The 18,878-nt window shown below is 40.8% G+C and overlaps 1 protein-coding gene across 2 annotated transcripts in view; it reads left to right on the plus strand.

Moving 5' to 3' along the window:
* Nucleotides 1–15,306, plus strand: part of gabrb2a (gamma-aminobutyric acid type A receptor subunit beta2a) — a 37,692-nt gene extending 22,386 nt beyond the window's left edge. Inside the window, exons 5-10 of one of the 2 annotated variants that reach the window (XM_059346289.1) lie at nt 4,471–4,553; nt 8,942–9,079; nt 9,296–9,448; nt 11,302–11,546; nt 12,011–12,151; nt 13,247–15,306. In XM_059346289.1, the coding sequence (XP_059202272.1) occupies nt 4,471–4,553; nt 8,942–9,079; nt 9,296–9,448; nt 11,302–11,546; nt 12,011–12,151; nt 13,247–13,603 (1,117 nt within the window). In that variant the 3' untranslated portion in view covers nt 13,604–15,306. The remainder of the gene's footprint in view (nt 1–4,470; nt 4,554–8,941; nt 9,080–9,295; nt 9,449–11,301; nt 11,547–12,010; nt 12,152–13,246) is intronic. The other variant, XM_059346290.1, reaches the window with a different exon arrangement.
* The last annotated feature ends 3,572 nt before the right edge of the window (nt 15,307–18,878 follow it).

Below are 18,878 nucleotides of genomic sequence, written 5' to 3' on the forward strand. Positions count from 1 at the left end.
CTCTCGCTGCAGCGGAGATGACGAGGAGGAGGAGGAGGAGGAGGAGGAGGAGGAGAGGCAAAGACGGGGAGGAAATCCTGCAGAGAAATCCTCATCCGTCTCTCCTCCTCTCTCATTATTAGCTGTTTATTCATTGTTAGCGTGGGTATCGGACGTGCTAGCTAGGCCAGAGGATGCAGAAGCAGCTCTTGATCAGTGATGCAGAGTCTCAGACAAAAAAGCTTCGAGACTTCTGCTGATGATGTAGGTGGGCTATAAATAGGCTGTTATTTTTACCTCTGCCATTTTGGCCTCATTTCCGCTTTTCCCCTGTGCTTCCTTTGCCACCGTGATGATTTAGTGGTGGTGATGGTGATGATGGTGAGTGGCTTGCTGGTGAGCACAACATCCCAGTAAGTTGTGGCCATAAAAGGGGTAAACTAGGACAGATATAAGACTCCTGTGTTAATCCCCCAGTGCACCATGGCCCTGCTAACTGGCTCTTACATAAGAGCCCAGAGAGCAAGAAAACGGAGGCAGAGAGAGCGAGACAGAGAGCCCAAGTGTGTGAGAGAGAAAGACTGAGCGTCTCTGCATCTCAAAAAATGAAATCCTAAACTTGCCAGGCTGGGCCCAGGGGAGCTGCAAGTCTTATGTAGACGGATTTCAAATAAACTTTGGCTCTTAATTATTAAAGACAAAGCACTCTTCGAGATAAGTTTGTGGTTATGATGAAGTTAAGAGAGGGAAGATATTGTGATTTAGTTTTTACTGCTACAGTATCCCTCTGCTCCACGGCAAAACAGTTTATTCTTGCTAGATGCTAAGCAGGGTAGACCTTTGAAATGTTTCTAAAATGTGTGCAGCTCCAATAATGTTTCTTAGACTGGCTCAAAAGTAGGCACAACACTTCATCTGTAAGATAAAAACAAAAACATTATTATTATTATTATTATTATTATTATTATTATTATTTATTTATTTGTTTAATGTATTTTTTGCTGTTCATACATAGAAATAAAATGTCTGCTCCTCAATAGTACTAAGTGTGGTTTGGCAATAGGATGATCAGAGAATCAGACAATTTATATGGATCACACAATATAAATACAGTCTAGTCTCACTGATCCCCCCCCCTACTGATTTATAGCAATAGGATGTTATATATACGATTTGCAACAATATTATGTATTGTATTTCCCATGCATAGAACAACTAAATGTTTTCAGCTCAGATAAAACCATTAGAGACATCTGTTAACTCTGTTCAGTAATGACACCTATGGCATATTTGATTTACTGAATTAAGCAAATTCAAGACTCCATTTACATATTTTTTTTAATAAAAATTAAATATTCTGAATAAATATACTGTGAAGTATTTTATTGCGAATAGGGTAAAACATTTCAATTAATAGATGAAACCATGAAACCTCAGCAGTTGATTAATTTTAATTATTTTTTATTACAAAAATGTAATATGTTTAAATATACATATGACGCTTTAGCTTATTAAATATGTGTTCATTTGCATACACTTTCAGAAGAAACTGAACATTGGATAACGCCAGGTCAAAAATTATATATTAGATAGGTACATGCATGGATAGATACAATTTTGGATATCTGTTTTTAAATACTGTGGTATAGATTTATTTAAATGCTATGATTTTAGCAATAGAATTTTATATTAATCAGGCTATAAATGATATATGAACAAACCCCTCCGAATATTGAAATATGGACAGTTGGTGTATGTAAGTGCTGAAACATTTTAACTAAAATATATCACCATAGAACTTACCCATATGCGTTAAAATAATAATACATTTGGAGTTTAGGAGAAATCAACAGACACAAATAGACAAAGTGTAGTGAAAATGTCTAATATGGATGGTTTCTTTCCACTGGTCTGAAAGAAGACATGTTATGGAAGCAAAATAGGCAAAAAAAAATCAATTTTGCCTGTATTGTTTCCTCTTAAAACAAGTGAAAAAAATCCACCAGTCCAATGTGATCATTTTAAACTGTTCTCATGACAAACCACCATTACAGACACCTGAGACAGAATAACACAGACTCCCATAATAAAGATTATTTAAAGTTGTTTTTTATGAGAATTGTGCTAACGCTGGCTGATTTATTTTACTCAAACTAAGAAAATTTGACTTTTAGGGTTTAATTATACAAAAAAGTTACTTATTTAAATGAGATTTTCTTAAGTGTAACCTCCTCACTACTCTCACAGACTGTTTCCATTGTCAACTATGAATGAATGGACCTCTAATGCAATAAATTGATGAGTTGATGTAACCAGCTATGACAAGGGAAACCCAAGGTCACGACAAATACTTCAACCTATACTGGGAATTCTCCCACGGGCTGCTATTATTGTTAATGGTCCCATGATGCTATCATGTTATATCAATCAGTGTGTGTGTGTGTGTGTGTGTGTGTGTGTTTGTGGGTTTGTGGGTTTGTCTTACTAGTCCGGGATGCTAAATTGAGTCCCTGTAGTTAATTTGTGTGTCCAGTCTCTCTCAGACAGCCTCGGGGGGTTTGGCACGGCCGGGTGCCAGCCCGTCTGAGCTCCGGCCAACTTGTCGTGAGTGAAACAGGAAGTACGTCGCTCTGAGTGAACCTGTCGGACGCAGCTGGCTCACTTTCAGTGGCTCTTTATTACAGGATTGTGTGACCAGAGTTTGAACCCTGTTCTTGTTTCATCTACTTAAAAGTATAACCAGTGTTGTGTCCCAATTCTACTACACACAGTGCTACAGTATGTACTCATTATAATAGTATACTGTATGCCAATAGTATAAAGAAATAAATGTAATTTTTGTAGGGGAATCAGGGAAGGATGCAATATGTACACTGATATTAATAACATTTAACAATGAAAAGCAACAGTTCTGATTACCTAGTCTGGTTTCTTTTTGCATTGCATGGTGTGCATCAACAGTACCCTGGAAAAAATTAAGCCCTATTTTGTGCATGCTTTTTTGTACACTTTTTTTGTACACTCTGTATACTTAGTCCCTACTTATAATTAGTTTGTAGTGAGGACTTGGGATATAGCTCAACTCTGCTTTAAAATGCCAGCAACCCCCTTAAAACTGTGTATTTCACCTGGTTTTGCAGGAAGTAGCAGTGCACGCATTGGGGCGCTTCGTGACATCTCGGCCAGTGTTCTGACTGCATGCACCTTAGTAAGAGTGCAGAACAAAGATTTGAATTACTTTGGTTTGATAAAAACAAAAAGTTGGACTAAGTGGCAAAGTATGGGCAAGTTTTATTCTTACAGCTTGTAAAATAGGGCAAACGAGGACTGAATAATACATACACACATTACGAGATCAGTTTATCTGATGTATGTCAAGTATGAAGGCATACGGAATATTACACTATAATATTACACAATATTTAACATGGAAATTGATTGTCTGCCTTGAAAGCATGTTTGGGCAACTATTGATGGAGATACAAACTTTACATTGATATCAGAATTCCCTGTGTCTTGGACATAATCAAGTCCACCTCAATGTTTACATATTTTAGCACTTTTTAGGTTGTACATATATCCAGCATAATATAATGGTGGTCAGTTTGAGAATTTATCAGGTAAACGTCATTAAAATTGGAGTAGGCGTATAAATTCTAAATGGATTCACATAACCTGACCAAACTTTGAAGAAAGCCACACACACAGTATCATAGATACTTGTCGGAGGCATCACTGGGCTTTGAAGAATGTGTCCCGCCCCTTCACTTTTACACTTTAGCGCCAAACAGCTCTATATCTGTTCCTGTTGGTCTATCAGTTCATTTATTCCGCAAAAATCTATCTGTTCAATGGTCCACAAAGTTGTGCCCACCCTTAAGCAACTTTCTTTTTATTTTTTTTTTATTTTTCTATTTAACCAGGTATTAACCATTGAGATCAGAGCTTTCTTTCACAAGGGTGACCTGGCCAAGAAAGGTAGTTGCATGTCATAAAACAAATCACAGGATTAAAACTGTATACAAAACAACACATAACAAGACATAGCAGCAGTACGGAGAAAGAAACAGCACAATTATCACGTCATATAAAGTGCAGATGCTTAGGTCAGTACGGTGTCAAGTCAAATACATAGACACTATCCAATGGCTTTAAGAAAAAACTGCAGGCTGATATTTTGCATGGAGGTCAGGAGTTTGTGAGGCTGTATGTGTAAATGATTGAACGCTTGGTTGCAAAAGCGTATGTGGTTGCAGTTATTGCCAGTTTGTGCTCGTTTTTCAAAAACCTTGTACTATGATGCCTTTCTCAGATTTGGCAAATTAGATTTTTGAGTTAATCTCGACTCGCATTTCCCATTGAAACTGTTGTTTGGAGGAAAGCTTCTGCATCAGTGATACAGATTTGTCATCATCCTGCTCCGACGCTTACATCGTACTCTGTGTTGAAGGTCAAATGAACCTATATATTTCCATCCCACTCTGTGTGTAGGATCACCACAACTGCAGCCTGCATGATGGACCTGCGCCGCTACCCTCTCGATGAGCAAAACTGCACCCTGGAGATTGAAAGCTGTAAGTACCGTTGTCCCTGACAACCAGCTCTCACACCCACACGTAGACGTAGAATCAAACAGATCCCACGTACACATGCAGCTCTGAAATCTGGTTTGAAAACAGTCTGCTGGGCCCGGTGGCGGCAAGGTAGAAGGAAGGTTGATAAGGCTGCATGTAAATTGCTGAGAAAGGCTGATGAGATATCAAGAGATACGCATCAAGAAGAGGAACATCACTAATGGCTCACTGACTGATAACATCCAGCTTAATTAATTCAACTCCAACTGCAGTGGCTTCCCAAGGCGTGGAGGAGCCTGATTAGGTCCAGTGTTTCAGGGGTGTGCTGATAGTGGATGTTATGTGTAGCTTCCTCCCGAAACTGCCTCCATGTTTGTACAGTACAAAGAGCTCATTTCACATGGAGTTTGTAATTGTACGTGATCCGGCGTTCTCGAGTCGAGGGAGGGAGCGAGCGAGGAGGAACATGAGAGGGAAAGATGAGGTCCTCTGCGTGTTTTATCTGGGTCCCCGGAGAAAAGGATTATGGGGCTGGGATGTGGTGTAGGGCTCAGTCTTTCCGGGTTTGATCACGCTATTGCCAACAGCGTTAAGCAGCACAAAAACAGCGCGGGTCAGAACCGCCTCTCGCTGCTCCTCTCCCATTATGCTCGCCATCTCTCTCCTCATCACTCTCTCTTTCCGTTTCTCATCTCCTTTCTTTGCACAGTCTCATCCTCGTCTTTTTTTCTCCTAGCCTTTTTATCTCTCTCTCCATCACTCATGCTCTCTCTTTTTTCTCCTCCTCCTTCTCTCTCAGGAAGCCCAACACAAAATGCACACACACACACACACACACACACACACACACACACACACACACACGCGCGCACACACACAGACTCCCTCCCTTCCCTCACACACACAGCTCCAGTTTTGATCACCAGGCAGTATCTGCTCTCATATGGATTAACTGGCAATGGTTTTAACGTTGGAATCGCTTCATGCCAGAGCATGCTATTTTATTCAGACTAATGAGCCCAGAGAACCCTCACTTCCCTTGATAAACTTGATGCATTTTTAACAGACACAAGTCTTAAAACCCCAGATCCACATATACATCAGCAGCTCAAACTGTGGCTCAGACCACTGGTCTCACATGCCGGACTGCACTGAGCAATAATTGATTTCCACTCCTCCAACAATACAAATCTATAGAAATTCATGCATACAGATGCAAATACACACCCACATATGTATGCATATCTTAGATCTCATGCTGCATTGTGTCCCTCACATGACATTCCAGCATAAACACAGTGATGTAATGCATTGACATCTTTCCGAACAGAGACAATGGTCCAGAACTAATGGAGCTACAAACTGACTGACCAGTTATGTACACGCCATAAAATGCTCCCTTACGACGCTCTTCTGGCCAAAACCTCCCATTCCCAAACTGCTCAGCACGCTCCTGATCGCAGCCCGTCATGGCTGATCAGAACTGAACTGAGCTACACATCAAAACAGCAGCACGGCGGACTTGGACCTAATTGGGGTGATGCAGGGTTGCATAAGGCTGGGATGATGATAATGCAGGCATGGAGGGAAATCTTACTGTATCTGCTGCTGTACAGTCCCAGCATCAGCCACATTATGCTCCACAGCTGCACCAAAGGGTGGGGTGTATTTCTTGTCTGTTTTATTTCACTCTGGCAACAATTAAAGGTGTGATTTGAAATTCCTGGCCACATGGGTCAAAGCATGGGCTGCAGAATTTCACCTCCCCTCGAATAACATATTCTCCAAACATACAATCTTGCCTCATCTCTAACAGTAATGGTAAGTGGTTACAATATTGTGAATAACATTTTTTCAGTCAATTAACTACTGTCTTCATGCAATCAAAATTTACAGCAAAGAAAACCTTTTCAGCGCGGTATAATAGCCTATGAAATAACAATTGCTGCTAATCAGCTGATGGTATGTGTTCTTAACATGTAACAATCTGTATTTTCAATACGTTGGTGATGCTGTAATACCAAACTATTGAAGTTTATGGCCCAATCCACTTGTTTAGGATCTGGATAAAAACTTAGACTTCACATCACTGTTGGACCTAAAACACCAGTTAAAAATTTCCAATATGACACGAATGCCGATCTCCTGGGTCCGAGCCCTCAGTTTTGAGCCATCCACCTACTCTCCTACCGACACTTAATGCCTCTGCAGTTTGTATGCAGCATTTATGGACAAAATTTTGTGGGATAGCTATAAAATTTGGTGCATTACTTTCCTTAGAAATATCTACATACCGTTAACGACAACAGCCTGATTTATAGTCAGCAGTTACATAAATGTAATACTAACTAACAGCAGGACAATAATAATAATAATAATAATAATCATCATCATCATCATCATCATCATCAACGTGTGCATACATTAAAGCTTGCTTAGCACAGCTTTAGCAAGAAAGCAGCCAGGTCAAAACCATATTGAAGGAGGGTTTTTTTCAAAACAGTTTGAGTTGTCATTAGTTGCACTAAAGATACATTAAATATATGCTAATACACTAAATAGCTAATCTAAGATGTTTCTTCCCATTAAAACTCATCTCTTTACTCACCAAGAGCTGTCTCCCACTCTGGAAATTCACACCAATATTCTCTCTCACTCTCTCTCTCTCTCTCTCGTTGTACTTCTGTTTTATCACTTCTTTTCTTTGCCACCCAACGTGGTTTCATGGCGGGGCGGGTGGTTGGGATGGTAACAAACAGCTACTTGCCATCAATGTGACTATACTGCTAATGGGGGACTGCAACCCATTGCCCCTTAAATAACGAGGTTGGCTATTATCTGTACCTTACAGATTATTTATTCTTGTCTTCAACAAATGAAAACACCAAAACTTACAGTTAATTTATACTAACAAGTGCTGTTTGTTGAGCTAAGGTAGTGTGGACCTCCATTGTTGCATTGTGCAAAAACTATTCAGTGAGCCACACCAGTGCAATCTCTAACATGTTCCTTCACTACCATGAACACACACACTCCTGATGCTGCAAATACTCACTACAGCACATGTGGATTAATCCACACCTGAAAAAAAGTTCTCAACACATGCAGAATATACTACTGTTTTAGTAGCAGATACATTTGAGAGACAGGCTAGCATAATTTAGGTAGCATTTCTTTTTTCTTGGGACTTGTTAGAATTACAGAATGATGCCAATCTTATCTTTTTATATATATTTTTATAATTTGTTTTTGGTCTTTAGTTTGGTCCTCCTAGTGTTTTGTAAGCAGGTTTATGTAAAACGCAGCCATTGTTGATATTGTTAGTAACACCTGTTTTTTTTTATACTATGACAAGTCAAAATGTCTGCTGTGAAAAAGGCCTGTGGGTGAAGTTAGCTGCCTGTCTGACCAATAACAACCCAACACAAGCACCATGACTAACTTCACCTTGAATGTCAGGGCCACAGCAACAAAGAATTGTGTGTTAATTTTTAAAAAATCAAAGCCTTGCAGTTTAATTATTCATCACATCTGAATAGGTCACTGACTCTATTTTGAGTGTGAGGCAGACAAAGTAGAACTCGGAGGGATGTGAGGGAGAATAGAGATGGCTGCTCCCTGTTCGCCTGCCTCGCTGTTCCTGTCAGAGACAGTCTGCTACACTGGAGTCCCCCGACTGCTACTGCAATGGTTTGCATCCATGTGCAACAAACACGTCCAAATCTCTGCTGTGTTATGTAGCCAGTTGCTACTGCAAAGTGTTTTGCATAACATTAGTCTGTAGTCTTTAAAATGCATTACAGTCATTTAATCCAAAAGCAGATCCTGATATATATGCAGTTCTGTAGAAATGTCACTGTTTTACACTGTCTTTTAGTTTTAAGGTATAATAATTAACATTTCAGACCTATGTTATATATTTTATTGGGCTGTGTGCTTACATTTTCCAAAATGTTTCCAAAAATTTCCAAAACCCAAAAATTCTGTAATTTTAATCAAGTCCTTGTCATTTGGTTGCCAGTCAATGGCGCCATATTCCCTTTAAACATTAATGTTGTGGTTCCCTATTAGAAGTTGTCATAAATTGACTTTCTATCCAGTTTTAAGCCACATTTTAATGATACACTTCTTAATTCTTGGTCGTTTTTAACCAGATGAAGGATCGGATGGATTTTTTTCATTTTGGCAAATGTTTTCCTTGTCCTTTGTTCCAGACTTGTTAATTATCTGTGACCCTCTCAGGTTGGGAACTAATGCTCTAGAAAATGTCGAGTGGCGTTTGTAGTTTGAACAAACACACAAAAAAAATCACTGATATTTAACATTGTGATGTATTACAGACCATTAGTGGGTAATAATAATGTTTCTCTTTGGTTTCTCCTCTGCAGATGGCTACACCACAGATGATATTGAGTTTTACTGGCGAGGTGGAGACGGCGCCGTGTCCGGGGTCGACAGAATAGAGCTGCCACAGTTCTCTATTGTCGACTATAAACTCATCTCTAAGAACGTGGTCTTCTCTACCGGTACAAAACTTTGCCTTTGGTCCCTTGACTTGAAAAAAGGACATTTACTGTAAATGAAAAACATTTAGTTTTATTTTTAAGATTAAAATCCACAGGTGCACAAAAAAAGTCAGACATGGTACGCTCCCTGGTGTCGAGGAAAGTATAGCTTTTATTGAGCGTCATTGAGGAAAATCTATTTCTATCCCACTTCCTCTCTTCCTTTGCCTCCTTCAGGTTCCTACCCCCGCCTGTCCCTCAGCTTCAAACTGAAGAGGAACATTGGTTACTTCATCCTGCAGACATACATGCCTTCCATCCTGATTACCATCCTCTCCTGGGTCTCCTTCTGGATCAACTACGATGCTTCGGCTGCCAGAGTGGCCCTGGGTAGGATCGCCTCTCCACCGCTGAACAATGACCCTGGGAAATAACCCAAAGCTAAATGATAACAGAGCAAAAACAGAGCCTGCATTGACCCTTTTACATTTACCTTTAGATCTATACAATATTGCCTGATCTCTGTTTTGACTCTTTATTTTCCAAGCATTTACTTTGTTTCTCATTAGCTTTAAGCATGTGAGTGATAGCAGTGTGTGATAGGCTGCCTGGCTAAATGTCTGTTGTTCAGAGATGACTGTATGCATGACTCATGCAGAGCGAGATGCACTGCAGCTCGACCTTGAAGCGTGCTGTCTTTCTCTCTGCCTGTCTGTCTATCGGAGCCCCTCATTGGCTGGAGATCCCAGCTTATCACAGCCAGATCATGGCTAAATTACAGCCGAACAAAAGGTGGCAACAATTGCCGAAATGCATCTTACACATTTTAATGTTTTTACATGAATGCCAATCTACCTCTAATGCTGAAACGAAAGCTCCCTTCAGTGTTAAACTTGGGTGAGACAGGTCAGAGCAGCAGAGGAAATGGCTTTGAGCCTTTCTGTGTGTTGTTCTTGTCACACACCATTTGTTTTCTGGAGTGGGACACACACGGTTTGGAGCCCCAGACGGTGCGTTCAGAGGGTAACGTGATTTAAAGATCTGCCTCCGCTCAGCGTCCTGAGAACGTGCAGCGCCCGAGCACAGCCAATGAGAGATGAGGCTCCATGCTACAGTGACACTGCTGGCTGCTGGGTTATTTATAATACGTGTGAATCTGACCAAATGCAGATTGTGCATGCAGATGACTAATGTATCAAACACAGTGTGTGTATGTCTAAAAAACAGGTGAATTGTGCTGTGACTAATAGCAGATGTTTACAGTGTGCTTTTATTTAGCCTACAGTTTGTTCTGTGGCCATTTGAATCCATGATTGGATATAAACCTTATGCAACACGCAGTTTCACTCTCAGGAGGTTTCCAGGGACCTTTTTATCCATATGGGTTCACATAATTTCATGCCTGTCTGTTTGCTATAAATACATGCTATATAATGTACGTGGTAAACAAGAATGTTTATGCTCGCAAGCACATATTCAGATCCTTTGAAGAGGAGCACCTGATCTCAGACATTTTGTGTCATCAGAAATGCTAATGTTCGCATGCTAACATGCTCAAAATGGCAATGCTTACATGATGTCTGCAGCTGGTATGATGTTTACCATGTTCACCATTGTAGTTTAGTGTGTTAGCATGCTACTTGATAAAAAAGATTATTAACAATTATGATTATGATTCATCCTGAGAGGGACAAAACATGTTTCCACTGCATGATACGGCACAACCTGACTCGCTTGTAGCCGTTTTTTGTTTGGTTTTACATTGGAAAAAGTTGTTGATTGTACCTGGTATCTGGTAGGTTTTTTTTTGTGCCGCCTTAGTCAAGGTGGTACAAAGAAGCTGAGCCGATACATAAAGGTAGAGTTAAAACTCTGATAGAGAGAGAAGTTGACAAAAGTCGTACCTGGCAGTGCACATTTTTCAACTAAATTTCATGGCCATACGACCAACAACCAAAACCACAAATGTCAACCTGCTGGTGGTGCTAGAGGAAAAGTCAGGGGATCTCTAAAATCAGTAGGATTCATCCTCTTGAAACAACGATTGTCTGAATGTTGAAATCTGAGTGTTGGACAAACAAGTTGACATTGCCTAGAGCTATGCAGCTAGCATGGTTAATAATCTAATTTAACCTTTAGTCAAAATGACATCCTTGTTTTTTTATTGTGCAGATGATGATAAAACTGTATTACAGTCTCAAAGACTTCACTTTCTTTCTAAACGTGTGACCTGTGGTATCTAGGGATCACCACGGTGCTGACCATGACCACCATCAACACCCACTTACGAGAGACGCTCCCAAAGATCCCCTACGTCAAGGCTATTGACATGTACCTGATGGGCTGCTTTGTGTTTGTCTTCCTGGCCCTGCTGGAGTACGCCTTCGTCAACTACATCTTCTTCGGCCAGGGCCCCCAGCGGCAGAAGAAGGCGGCTGAGAAAGCAGCCACGGCCAATAACGAGAAGCTGAGACCAGACCCCAACAAGGTACGTGTGCAGGCAAACTTCCTCCAGAGCTCTCTGTGCTGTCAGTTAATGTGTGTGTTTGTTTCTGTGGGAGCAAATGACTTCTTCTCCTCTCAAGGTCAATGTGATGCTGTGATCAATGCTTGATGTCCTTTACCAGCACTCTTTACTCCTGCTCTAGCTCTCCGTTTCTCACTGGTTTAGCCTTGTGTATCAACTTTATGACTCAGACTAGGATCTGAAAGAGTGAATGCAGAAGCAATGATTGGCTTATACTCTTTATCTCCATATTTCTGTGTCTCTCAAAGGGCAAGGCGCCTTGGAAAAATCACTGGCTGTGGTGCCAAAGCCTTCCCTTCAAATTTTATTCAGCTGCTAAAGTTAGCAGGAACAACAGCAACATAAAAAATAAAACACCCTTTCCTTCTCAGTGTGGCAAGCTACGATTTCCCCTAAGTAACAGTGCTGATTTTGTATGCTTGCAGTGGCTGGTGGGAAATGTAGTTCAGAGAGATGATGCTCTGTATGCCAGAATGAAACAGAGGGAAATTGACGCATATGACTCGATGTGGGATCCCATCTTTGTGGACGATGCCGCATTAGGACTAGGCGAGCAAAGAAATAAGGTACTGGAGGTTTTGAAAGTCAAAACTAACAATGTCATCAATCTGAATCAACCCAGATCAGAGGAAAATGCTGTAGTTTTTGTGCATTTCTTTGATTTCTATAGATTTTTAAGGCAACTTTGATCATCACTCCCACCATTGTGTTTTTCCCTCTCTTGGTTTGCTCTTCATGCATTTTCCTGACAAACATGGCTTAGCAGTTTGATTTCTGCAGGCATTAATTTAACTTTAACTTGGGCTCTACATCTAAATTGATGGAAAAGAGAGAAGAATACATCAGTAGCTTCTCTTAAGATAACATCATTCAGATACTAATACTGTACAATCTCAAAGGCAATTGATAACTCTCTTAAGACTAAGTGAAGCAATTGAAAAAAAAATGGATCGTCATGTAAGAGAAAGAGATCATTTGCAGTTTGATGAATAGTGCCAACTAAGTGGCTTCGCTTTCAAACAAAAACAACAAAACACAACAAGCTCCATTTACAGCGGGACAGGATTGGATTATAGGGACGTTTTTCCTCAGAAGTCAGGCTATGGATGAAGAAAATGTTGATCCGAATTCACTTCCCACAACGTCTTTCCTGACCTGCCCCCGAACCTTTTTAGCCTCTCCTTCATCTTTGCAAAGTCCTTACTATTTCTCTCAACCTTCTCCTGTCACATTTTTTTCCTTTGCTTTTCTCTTTTTTTATTCAGTTTGTCTTGTGAATCGACAGAATTTTAACCACACTCTGGTTGAAATTCTGAGATGACAATGAAGATTTCTCCATGAGAATTAGTTTGTGGAGTGCGTTGTGCTCTTCCAGGAATGTTATCTCATAGTCTTGTGGTCGTATTATCACTCAGATATTGATTAACAGATGATCAATAGTAATAATTTTAAGTGCTTAAAGTTTTTCTTCACTGTAAGTAACACAAGTTTTGACTCATTTGCATTACCCATTCTAGCACCTCATCAGTATTTTTACACAGTTAATGATCATTGTAGCTCATAGTAATTTTACTGGACTTGGTTTGAACTTAAAAACACTTGTAGATTTCCCCGTGGCAGTAACTTCTCATGGCTCCACCTGTTTTTACACCCTCACACAGATGACTCCTGACGACAACATCCTGTTCAGCACCCTGGAGATGAAGAATGAGATGGGTGGTGGCGGGGATCTGTCCCGGGGCCTGGGAGCGCCCGGAGACCCCCGCAACACCATGCTGGCTTACGATAGCTCGACGCTGCAGTACCGCAGGGCAGCCATGGCCCGCCAGAACTATGGCCATAGCGCCTTGGAGCGCCACGCCCAGAAGAAGTCGCGCCTACGGAGACGGGCCTCCCAGCTCAAGGTGAATATCCCAGACCTGTCCGACGTGAACTCTATCGACAAGTGGTCCAGGATGATCTTCCCCACCGTCTTCTCCTTCTTCAACGTCGTCTACTGGCTCTACTATGTCCATTAAACCCGGTGGCCGGCTTGTGGCGGGCGTGCAAAGAAGGAGGGAGGGGGGGAGGGAGGGATTTAGGGAAGATGAGAGAGAGAGAGAGAGAGAGAGAGAGAGATGACATGAGAGAGATAAAAAGAGAGAGAGAGAGAATGAGAGATAAACAGTGCACCAACTTTTTTTAGCTGGTTCATTTTAGAAAAAGTGAAGAGATTGCAAAGACTTTTGGACGGACTGCAGCAGCACCCAACACTTCAGTCAGCAGTGACTCTTTTAGGATTTTGGGAAACACCTTAAAACGACTGACAAACACTCGAAAATGAAGAGCGAGTTTTAAAAAGACAGAAACGGTGCCTGTTCCAGAATTTCAATATATCACTAATATTTGTCATTCGTAGCTTACTCTCTGTGGATCAAATATTTATGCTTGTGTTTGCATATACTTTAAGGATTTGTTTTGTTTAGTATCTATTTACTTCGTAGCCGAGCTGTCTGCATCCAGGAAAGCTTTATAAATGATTTTAAAGGAGTCATCCTTGATAGTCTATTTTCCTATAATTACTGTATATCAAAAACATCCTTTAAAAGCATGCTTATGTTTGATTTCATTTGCATTTCAGTCATGGTGATTATGGAGCGCAAAGCATTTTAGTTTCACTAGTTGAGGATAGTCTGTCAGTTACCATTTTGCAGCTTTGGCTTAGCTTGGCCCACCTGGGCGGACGGTTTGAGCGTTGCTGGATGACAACAGATGGACAGCAGGGGGCGCTCTTTTCTCTGGACATCCCTGTGGGGCTTTAATGGTGCCAATGCTGAACAGAAAAAGCTTCCTCGGTTGTTGAACGTCTCATGCAATCCGGTGAAAGAGCGAGACTGTTGGACACTGACGCTTTTGCCAAGTTTTTTTTTTGCTTTTGCTGTGTTGACAGAGTCCATTTCACCACGTGTTATTTTTTTAAAGAGAACATTTGACTCCTCCGTACTTTCTGCCATTGTGTGAGGAGCTTCAGAATGGCTTTAACACGACTTAAGCTGGTGTAAGAACTTTGCTGATAGATGAGCTGAGTTTCATTGCAACCAGAGTTGCTGCATAAATATGGCAATCCACAATCATCATTATCAGTAGAATTGAATGATAGAAGTATGATGCGTTTCATTGTGATTAGGTTTCTGTTTTGAAAAACTGTAGATAAACATAAATCATGTTTAAAGAAAAAGAGATGATTCATTTTTATAAATCAATACTCACATTATTGTGTAAATATTATGGATTTATTCTATTTAAATGGGTCTCTGTTGTTGTTTTTGCAGTTGAATTACAGATCAAATGTTCCATTCAGTCAAAAAAAAAGAGAAAAGAGCAATTTAACTGAGGAAAAAAGAAAAACACAATTCACAACTTTGCTGACTCTGTACTTTTGGGACTTTTCTCTCTTTTCTTTCTTTTTAATGGACTCTAAAAGCATCTACTTGCTGAAACTAAAGCACTTCCAGACACCAGTGACTTTTGGGTCAATGTTTTGTTCTCCAGAAATGACTAAACAAGGACCCCACTATCCAGGCATTGAAGTCAGGCATATTTTGTACAAAGTTTCTGTAAATTCCAATTGTAATATTTCATAATGACTGTAAATATCTTGTGTAATGATTGTCAGCAATTATGAAGATGTATCTAAATTCAATTAAAACTCAATTCAGTCTATCACTTCAATAACAGAGTACACGGCTGGCGGTTTTATGTGTCCCGGATGAATGTGCGGCTGCTCGTGATGACTAGCTCATGGCTGATGGAGCGTCTGAATGAGTGAGTGAACAACTAAACCCGACACAGGGAGTGAGTGGGCAAGCGAGAGAAGCGAATGTGGGGGTGAATAGAGAGATGTGAGGGCTGCAGCTGGGGACTACTGGCTGCATAATGGATGGAGAGGCAGAGGAGTCGGAGCGAGAGGCCGCGGCGGTGGTCTGGGCTGAGATGGGCTCGGCTGGGGTCTGAGCGGGGCTGAGCGCCGGCCCCAGGCCTCAGGGGACATTAACGCAGAGAGCCATAGATATGGAGGCACTCTGTGGACTCAACTGTGGCCCGCTGGCTGCAGGGGCCAGAGCGCCTGCTACAGAAAAAGACAGGAAGAGAAAGAAAATAAAGGGCAAGAAAGAGAGCCATCCATCCATGCCTCGACCTCCTGCTGCATCCTCAGCAAACTGACTGCACTCTGCACTGCACTGAACTGCACTTTCTTCCTGACCTGACCACTGTTACAGCCCTTAAATGGATGCTATTGAATATTTGATGGTGCCAAACACTGAATATTTAATATTTAAAAAGGGATTTTGTTCTAGCAGGGACTAATGTGCAGCTAATGTTTGATTTTGAACATAGAAGACCAGAAGAACACAATGAGATATGAGGATGTTTTAACTGAGGAAATATCTGATCAACAGTAGGATTCAGATTTTTCAAGTGTTCAATGCCACTTCAGTGGACATATTATGCTCATTTTCATTTCCTAGTAGAACAAGTTTACTGCTTTAATGTAAAAACAAACAAACACATCACTGTCTCATAATGTCTGTCTGAATATACCTGTATTCATCCTCTGTCTGAAACGCTCCGTTTTAGCGCCTGTCTCTTTAAGCCCCCCTCCCTGAAAAAGCCCAGTTTGTGGGTCAGGAATACTCTAGATACCCAGATACATGTACACAAGCAATGAAAAGGTGAGTTTTTCATAACATGTCCACTTTATTTGAGTTAACAGAAGAGACACAAATAGTACTGCACATGACCTGTCTGGCAGGGTTAGCGAGTGTGTGTGTGTGTGTGTGTGTGTGTGTGTGTGTGTGTATGTGTAAGTGTTTGTGTTTGTGTTTGTGTGTGTGTGTGTGTGTGTGTGTCTGATGCTGCTGGGTGTAAAATCTCTAAGTGCAAAACTACCTAAAAAGGCAAAGTGGTGTAAAAACTGATGTAACGTGACATGTAAACTTGTTCCAGGTTTCTCCATGCATCGGTAAAAATCAGCTCCACATTACTGTTCCCCCTCACTATAACAGATGTATTATCTCACTACAGTAGACAGATGGTTTGTGCTAAATTGGCCCTCTCTCTCTCTCCCTTTCTCTCCCTCTCTCTCTCCTTTCCTCTTTTCAAAAAGGGAATTAGTGTTGACATGTAAGAGAGGGGGGAAAAGGCAGATGCTTTCTACTTTGTAGTGTTTCCATGTCACCGGAGTAATTAGGAATGCACAGACCTCTGCTCTGTAGATCTGTGTGTGTGTGTGTTTTTTGTTTCAAAGACTGTGTTTTGTTTCTGTGTATGTGTGTGTGTGTGTGTGTGTGTGTGTGTGTGTGTGTGTGCTTTGTGGACTCACAGCTGCGCCACTGTGCAGTCGGCGTGCCAGCCAAGCCAAACCCAGCCAGAGCTGACTGTGATGGGTGAGAGGGTGAGTCTGGCACACTCGCGTCACGCCACTCCCCTGCTTTACACGGACTGCATGGAAAAACACGCCGAGCTACCCAGCAGAGATGAACCCGCCTGTGTCAGCTGTTCAAGGACAAAACGGGAGATCATTTAAATGTCTTGATTGATAATAAATCACCTCCAAGGTCGAGCGTGGCATCCGATAAGGGTCCATATATCTCCATTTGGAGCCAATTTCCCAATAATGCCTCTATATGCTGTGTATCAAACACTAGACAGGTACATATAGTTTCATCACTGTGTCTAAAATCTAAGTGCTATAAATATGCGAGCCAGTGGAAATTTGGCCTGTTTAAACAGGTTCTGCAGCCTGCTCTGGAAAAGACAACATATGTCAACATGAGGAAGTGGAAGGCATCCTACATGCATGCCATCTGTGCAAAAAGCTGCTTTCCTGTAGTCCATCATACGTGAGTCTCACACCCATACATGTAAACAGATTCCTTCACCCTGTGTAATCATGATCAAACTTTTAGTGCTTTTTTCTTTGTTGCTTAAGTGTCCTCTAATGGCAAAATATCCTCTGTGTTTAACCTCTGACCTGTGACATTTTCTTACATGCACCAATAAAGAATCATGCTAAGTATTTTCCTCAGAGAGCTCTAAAGAGGTTCTCAGTATCTTTAAACACTGTGGTCTCTATGTGCATACTCCTGAGCAGGATATGTAAGTTCCCTCTGCTGCGTTCATTCACACTCTGCAGACGCTTCATATATATGTTTGCCCCGAGCAGTGGTTGTGCTCTGCTTGGTGTTGTGTTGTCAGTTCAGATCTCTTTATGACCCACTGCACCAATTTTCTGCTCTGTAAATATTCGATTGTCAGCTGTGCATACTGTATCAGTGTTTCTCTTTTATTGGCATTGTTTTTTAATGCTTGATTAATTTATGTGTCAAGTATTAATGACATCTCTGTAGTCAAACCAGCCGTCCCTATAAAATGAAGTGCGCCCGTATTCGTATTGTGATATTTATGGTAAAGCCATTGAAACTGCTCCATGCGAGCTGATATGAAGGATAAACACTTTACTGTCATTCTTTCTCACTTTTTTCCAGTATAAAACTCTTACCCGCAGAGAGAAGATGAAGTATTAACTTTACATGAACACACCACGTGAAATAATCTAATTGCATCGAGCCGAAAATGTATTTGTTGTGTCTATGTGCGGTTTTCAGTTTTCAGAATGAAGTGTTAAACAACCAGGCCCAAATACCAGATAAATATGGAAATAAGATTATTCAATTGCATGATATTCGCAGAACTGTTCACTGTAGATTTTAAAATAAATAAATAAAACCCCTTTGGATAAAGACTGTACAGTAAAATATTACATTTTATCATCTTCGGCCACTCCGTGTTCCTCCCAACTGCATTGAAAGGGACTCTCCCGCCGAAGTTGGTCCTCATGGGTACCCATAGTTCTGACTTTAAAGTGACTTTAAAGTCAGAATTCTGAGAATTAAGTCAAAACGAAATATTTTTTATTGTGTGCCCCTAATCCTCATCCGTAGCAGGAAGATACACTAGGGGGCTGACATGTTGCAGAAAACTAGTTAGCAAGTGAGCACAGAACTTTAAACAGGTAGGCTAATGTTATTGTTAGCTTAAAGAAATTGATAAAATGGTTGAAATCGTACAGAACAAACAGCTATAAACCTAAAGTAATGACGAACCAGTTCAAATAATTACCAAAAATAAATAAGTGAAATAATTAGCTCAACGTAATGGTTAACTGGTTAGCAAAAGTTTGTTAGCCTCCTGACTAGTTTAACTTATTAGCTTAAATAAATGATTGAAATAGTTGGCTAAAGGTAATGGATA

Source organism: Centropristis striata, chromosome 12, assembly GCF_030273125.1.
Source record: "Centropristis striata isolate RG_2023a ecotype Rhode Island chromosome 12, C.striata_1.0, whole genome shotgun sequence".
In the NCBI taxonomy this organism is placed as follows: Eukaryota; Metazoa; Chordata; class Actinopteri; order Perciformes; family Serranidae; genus Centropristis; species Centropristis striata.